The sequence below is a fragment of the Cariama cristata genome, unplaced genomic scaffold (assembly GCF_000690535.1).
Source record: "Cariama cristata isolate BGI_N322 unplaced genomic scaffold, ASM69053v1 scaffold40239, whole genome shotgun sequence".
In the NCBI taxonomy this organism is placed as follows: Eukaryota; Metazoa; Chordata; class Aves; order Cariamiformes; family Cariamidae; genus Cariama; species Cariama cristata.
In genome coordinates, this window is record NW_009635943.1 from 1,427 (window position 1) to 8,440 (window position 7,014).

General features: G+C 44.0%; 1 protein-coding gene across 1 annotated transcript; it reads right to left on the reverse strand.

Moving 5' to 3' along the window:
• Positions 1-1,125: 1,125 nt before the first annotated feature.
• FAM83D (family with sequence similarity 83, member D) lies at positions 1,126-5,539 on the reverse strand. Its single transcript, XM_009707719.1, has 4 exons — positions 5,480-5,539; positions 3,459-3,626; positions 2,442-2,566; positions 1,126-2,080 (listed from the first exon to the last, which is right to left on the reverse strand). The coding sequence occupies exons 1-4, from the start codon at positions 5,537-5,539 to the stop codon at positions 1,126-1,128; spliced, it is 1,308 nt and encodes a 435-aa protein (XP_009706021.1).
• Between the last annotated feature and the right edge of the window lie 1,475 nt (positions 5,540-7,014).

The window sequence follows — 7,014 nt, forward strand, 5'->3', positions numbered from 1 at the left end:
GAAGGAACCTGTTTACAGTCTCTTAATGGAAGCAAGATGGTTCAGACATGCCTAGACTGAGCCAGAATTGGAAGCTCATTTTACAGTGCTAAGGCTAAAACTCTTAATTCTGTTTCACAAGTTGCACAAGAGACAAAGTTCTTTGAAGTCATCCCAAAAGAGAAGTACAGCGGGGTGTTGCAGCAAGACACCAAATGCGAGGTATCACCTCATCTCCCACTCACTAGCACAAAAACCCAACAGTTCAGCAATACATTCCCATTAATATTTTTACAGGTCCAATATATCTAGCTTTTCATTCCTAATACTAGAAACATTTACATCAGGGCTGTACCTAAAATGGGCATTGCTATCTTGGAGTGCTAAGTTGCTACTTCCTGGTCTTGGTTTTAAAAAGATGTTCTTCTGAGGATGTGTATATGTACACACACACACTTTTATATATATATATGTATGTATCTACACAAAGGCATGAGAGGATAATCAAACTGAAGAGCTACTTAGCTCAGTCTATTTCAGAAGGCCTAAACAATGGAAAAAGGATACCAGTTGAAGATAAGAACCTGCAACTGCTCCAACAGATGCTTGACAATTTTAGTGGAAGAGTAATGTATGTATCTCATATCAGACTTAGGAAGTCAGACTTAGAATGAAATTAGCTTTATGGCTCTTTATAAAAGTTGTTTCCCCTCATGCCAAAGATAAAGTAGAAATAAAAGCCAATATTCAAAAGAAAAAAAAAAATTGGGTATACCTTGATATAAGTTAAACCTCCAAAGCCACTCTGAGCAAGATCAGTCTGACTCAGATTTTTCCAAATTTACAGAAATTAAAGCCAGAGCATTAGCGACCCTATAAAGCAGTAATAAATTTACTTTTCAGGTTAAACATCCAGAATTAACATGAACCTTCACCACTAGTGCATGTAAGAGGAACATGCAAGTAGTTACAGTATAAATAAACCCCTCTTTTTATTGCTTAAATTGCATAGTATAAAAGCGCTAGAGTGATGTACACACCTATTAAAAAAATTTAAAAGTGCTGGAAGGAAGTAGAAGGATCAGCAGGTACAAAGTGACTGCAGTTTGAGACTGGAGCTTTTGTGTTCCATATTCAGTGCAGTAATCATTTATTCAGAGAAAAGAGTGAAACGTCCCGGAGGCTGCGCAGGCTGGCACTGATGTCACGCCTCTGTTTTAGGTTGCATCTTCCAGTGTATTGGGTCATGTAGTTTTCAGGCACACGTCCCCTCCGAGAGAGGATATCCACCATGTGGCTAAGCTTTGACCTGATAGTGGAGTAGTGGAATTGCCTCTCTTTATGCAGTTTTTGGAAATATTCTGCTCTGTGACTGCTAGAATATTCAAAGGACCGGAGAGAAGATAGCGAGCTGGTCGAGCTTGCAAGAGAGCACTGGGATGATGATGAAGACAGTGATCGCAGGCTAGAACTCAATACAACCTTTCCAGACAGAGAAGATTCTTCTTTTGACAACTTTCTGTGAAGCAGGGGTGTTTCTGTGTACTCTTCTTCCTTTGTCTGTGTCACTGCAGTCTTCAGCAAAACTGAAGTCTGAGTGCCCATCATTCTAGCAGCAACAGAAGTCTGAGTGCCAGTTTCTGCCGTTACAGCATTTGTCTGCGTGGCAGCATTACACGCTGCCACTACCAGTTTCTCTTCCCACGGACCAGTTTGAGTCGATGCGCTTTTCCGTTCCACTATGGCCTCTTGATTGCTGAACCACTCCTCTTCACAGAGGCAAGAGCGCCCCAGGTTACAAGGTTTGCCTCCAGGACTGTCTTCAGGCAGATCTAGTTCTTTCAACAGTTTCTTTGGAGTACTAGACAATCTGGCAAATTCTGCTCTCAAGTTGCCTTCCACAGTATATTCTTTAGGGGACTCTATTCTGTTTGCCAGTTGATCAAATATCCCACTGTTCCTGCAGCTGGACAGCCATTTAGTGCCAATGGGCATCGACTGGGCATAAAGAATCCTGAACTGGAGGTCAAAGTGTTCAACCACTTGACCTGACAATAGCAGCAAGTTACTGCTGTTCAGCTTCCCGTCAGACCATGTGAAACTATTGAAAACAAACCAAGATTCACAGTTAAGTCTCCAGCATATTTCAACTGATACAGTTACAGATAGCAAGACTCAGAAGTGCTGTGCATAAGGAAGGTATAAAGTCAATAGACAATTCACACTCTCTTCCTCCGGAAGAACTCAATTTAGTCATGGCCAAGGGCTTTGCTAGCAACAAATTGTGCAAACCAGTCTTCCAAAGCCATTTCCAGTTTTGTGTTAGTCCCACTTAGACTCAGCTAGTCCACTTGCCGTTGGCATCCATTAATACCAGGCAAAGAGCAAAGTTCATAGACCCTTCCTGCAGAAATTCCCCCTTTCTATAGCTTCATCAGGCAGTAGCAGACCCCAATACTTGCCTGTAGGAGCCAGTTGTCACTCTAATGCCATCAATTAACATGAACTTCTCATGGACTTTTCCAACAATTTTGGCACCTGACCTCAGGTAGTATGTGTTCCCCGTGAGAGTTCGAACTCTCATCAGCTGTTTCAGACAAGAAGAGAAAAAGTAACATCAGATTTAAGTTAACTTCCAAAAAGTTTTGATTAGCAATTCTACCTAAAAGCGGCTACACACACTATGGAAGACAGGAACAAAATGAACTTCCTTACATTGTCTGCATGTGCGTGTTATTAGTTACACAGTGCTAAATTTCTGTTAGATTAGGAGGGTCTGTGGAGAGAACAGCCAGTTCTAATTAATTACTGCCCACAAAGCTCGGAGTGTTTTCCGCTTCAGAGAAACTCTCACTGGGGTGAACATATGCCTGTCCAAGCCAAGCCATAACACAGTCATGTCAGCTTATACTCGGAGGAATTAAGTAAATCACCTGGGTCACATCATCCAAACCCTTTTAAAAGAAAGCAACTATTTATTAGGGAAGAAATGAGATGTTATGAGAGCAATACCACCCTTGAGCTTCCTGTGTTTGTCTTCCTTAGCAAGCAGTTTCTTGAGCCAAGGAATAAAGCTACTTAGCTCTTGCACAATTAAACGCCTGAAAATTGTTGCTTCTTCAGGACAGGGATCACGCAGCACACTGGGCTGTTGCACAGCATGGCCATAGCTCCTACATACGGGTAGTGTAGGGTAGTAGATGTGCCCTTTCTGCACCATTTTCACTGAGTTTGTGAGCGTTTTCACATATTAGATTAGAGACTGTACTGAAACCATGCGATATTGAGCCTTGATCCTCAGAAGCTGAGAAACATTTCAGAAACCCCCCTTTTATATTGGTGCTCAGACAGATACAATGCTTTAGTCTTTCAAGGCAGTCTAATGTTTTACAGAAGGGTGTCTTGGAGATCCATAACCATAAACTGTACCACAAAAAATAAAACCAAACCACAGCCACTCATCCATGTTTAGTACTTACACTTTCCTGCTCAGGATAAACTCCCAAATTGTTGCACATTTCCAAGAAATGGGGTAGAAAGTCCTGGTCGAGAAGGATATAGACAGGGACTTTGCGGTTGTTATAGGCATCCTGAAGGTCACTGAAGATATCGATATCTGTGAAGGAATCCATCACAATGGCAATCACCTGCAAGAAAAGTGACAACACTTGTTCAAGGGCTTGATTTTACCCAAGGCCAGATCACTGCGTCCCCCAGCTGTTTTCTCCTGCTGCCATCATCAAGGCCAGATGCACATTTCTTTGTCCTTTGCCCCAGCAAGTTATAAAAGATTTCTATATTCCCACAACATTTCTGTAAATTCATTGTGCCCTGGAGTGCAAAGCATAAGCCTGAAGAGTTTTTTGCCTCATGGCTGCTGCTGCTTTTGTACATTTTCACAGCCTGCTTTTCTACATCATCTCCAGTAATCTGGCCTTTTGGTAACACTGGGGAGGCTATCACAGCAGAACTGAGAATCCAGATAAGCCATGTCCACCTCTGTTCTCCCAGCATGGCATATCCACTCCAGATAGCCACTGCCTGCAGGAGAATTGGCTTCAATGGCCCCCTCACTGTCACAGCTGAACATCTCACAAACCCCGTTGATTACTCTGTGTGGTAGGATGGGAATGCTGTCCCTATATAAATTACCAAGAGACAAACTAGTTCTGTGACAACATATAAACTGAATACACTATTTCCAGACTCTTAATAGGTGTATGCTGAGTTTCCCACACCTACACAAGAAATCCTTCCACTCGCTCAACTCAGTTTGTTACAGAAGGCAGATCCCAAGATGGGAAGATTTTCTCTCAGTGGGCCAAAGACAAAACAAGTGTCCTACATTTATGAACAATCTCTCCAGCTAATTAATTCAGAGCCCCATTGCACACCGTTTTGGTGCTAGAATTCTCACCCTTCAAAACCAGGAACACAAAGGCATAAAGGATTTGGCTTTACGACTTACTTTTCTATTCTCCTTCTATTAGAGCAGCATCAAGGACAATGATTATACAACCACTGCAGGTACCTGGCACCTGCCCTTATCACATAGATTAAGCATCCACACACTGCTGCAACACACCCACACATATATACATGCAACAGAGCTGCTCTGTGTGTGGCATTCCCAGTACTCAGAGGAAACATTTCCCACAAGAACAGGCTAAGCTTTGCATTCCCACCTGTGCCCTGCTCCCTAAGGGACTGGCTCCATACGGATGAGTTCTTAGGTAAACTACATGCAGGCATGTTGGTATTTCTACATAAAGTTAGTTTATGCTTGTGCTTCTTACGTTTCTCCTGTGCTTTTTGCCACCCAATCACTTGTCTAAGTGTCAAAGGAAGATAAAGAAAATTAAGATGCTTTTGACAAGACCAGATGAGTAAGAAAATAACCCCTGAAAACAGAACAACTCACACTAAACCCCTTGGAAACACTGGTGCGTTGAAATAACTACTCAATTAACAGCACATTTGAGTTCTAATCTCAGAATTGGCAGCTGAAAAGAAATACACTTTTACTCAAAATAAGCAAAAGTAGAGTTATGTTTAGAGGAGCAAGAGAAACCCCTTTTCTCTACACACATCCATTCAGAATACCAGAGGCAAGATAGTAACTGTGTCCTCTTTAGTCACTTAAGCTAATCACATTTGAGCGAGGCAAGAAGAAACTATACAGCATCTGAAGATTTCCTGTTCCTCACTAATGTGAGGAACCGAAAGAACTCAGACATGATTAAGCAATATCACACAGCATCTGATATTCAGTAAATTATAGGGGGTCAAAATTTCTCTCCATTCTGTGTCCACAAAACCGCTTCCCGGATCAGGCATGTACATGGCAGCGGCAGGAACAGCTTGCCTCGTTCTTGGCTCGGTGTGAGGGAAGGCATTTGGCAGGATCCTACAAGCAAGAACACTACAAACAAGTACAGCTTTTTGGAGAAACAGATGTTTTCATGGACTTTACTCAAGTCACCAAACTGGTTTCATCTACCTGATAAAGATCCTTTGAGAACAGAGCTGCTTCTGTGACCGTTTCTGGCAAGAAGCCCATCGTTCATGTCATCCTCACACACACCCTAAGCTTCTGCACTCAGAAGGGGGTAAGGAGTAAGCTCAGTTGCTGATTCAGGGTGTGCCATGGGCAAGCACATGCTACACACAAAGCCGAGAGTTGCTTTACCTGCCCACCTGAAAAGGAAGCTATACATTTAAATTTTAGCTAAGCCAATTGAATGGCTGCTAACAAGAACGGTTGCTCCCTCCTGGGAATTACAGTTAGAGGCTATGAACTCAAGTAACATAATGAGTTACAGAGTACAGTTAGAAGTTACTACACCACATGATTTGTAAGCCGTATTCTGCATCAGATCAAAACCATCAACTCCTGTAGGAGGGAAGTCCTGCTAAGGGGTCTGCACATTACTTGGGAGCAATTAAAGAGGTGAAGAATCACAGAATCATTGGGATTGGAAAGGACCTCCGGAGATCATCCAGTCAAACCCTCCTGCCAAAGCAGGGTCACCTACACCAAGTTGCACAGGATTGCATCCAGGCAGGTTTTGAATATCTCCCGAGAAGGAGACTCCACAACCTCTCTGGGCAGCCTGTGCTGGTGCTCTGCCACCCTCAAAGTACAGAAGTTCTTCCTCATATGAAGAAGAAACTTCCTGAGTTTCAGCTTGTGCCCATTGCCCCTTAACCTGTCACTTGGCACCACTGAAAAGAGTCTGGCTCCATTTTCTTGACACCCGCCCTTAAGGTATTTATAAGTGTTGAAGAGATCCCCTCTCAGCTTTCTCTTCTCCAGGCTGAACAGACCCAGCTCCCTCAGCCTTTCCTCATTAGGGAGATGCTCCAGCCCCCTCATCTTCATTGCCCTCCGCTGGACTCTCTCCAGTAGCTCCTTGTCTTTCCTGAACTGGGGAGCCCAGAACTGGACACAGTACTCCCGATATGATGTAAGGGACATAAGGGAGATATAATCACAGAGTTATCTCTGTAGATAACCTTCTTTTATAGGCAAGGCCTTTTTTGTGTCAGATCTTTTAAGGAACAGTAGGAGGTTTCTGCAAGAGAATCTGGCTTGCAGGGCACATCAGTAAGAACCCTGCAATAGAAAACCTTCTGCCTTGAGTAAGAGCAAGATCAGCTTGAAACCAGCAGGTGGTTCGGCCATGAACAGCAGCAGCAGTTCCACATGCGGTACTGAGGGATGGGGAACTCTTGGCCCACCACCTCTGGAACAACATAACCAGGAAAGTGAGCTTTCACGAGTGTAGCACACCGTCCAGATGAGTACCACTCGTGTATTTACGAGCTCAACCTCCTACCAAGGCTTTCTTCGCTCGACCAGGGTTTTAAAGCCGCTTGGCCTTGCTTAGTGTCACACGAAGGAGATGCTCATCGACACCGCTGCTGAGTTTCGTCCCGGTTCGCAGACCCGCTGGAGAAGGGCCCCGGGCAGGGCGCTTTCAGGGGGCGCCGCCGGCAGAGCCCGCACCCCGGGCACTCCCCGCCGCCGGAGCG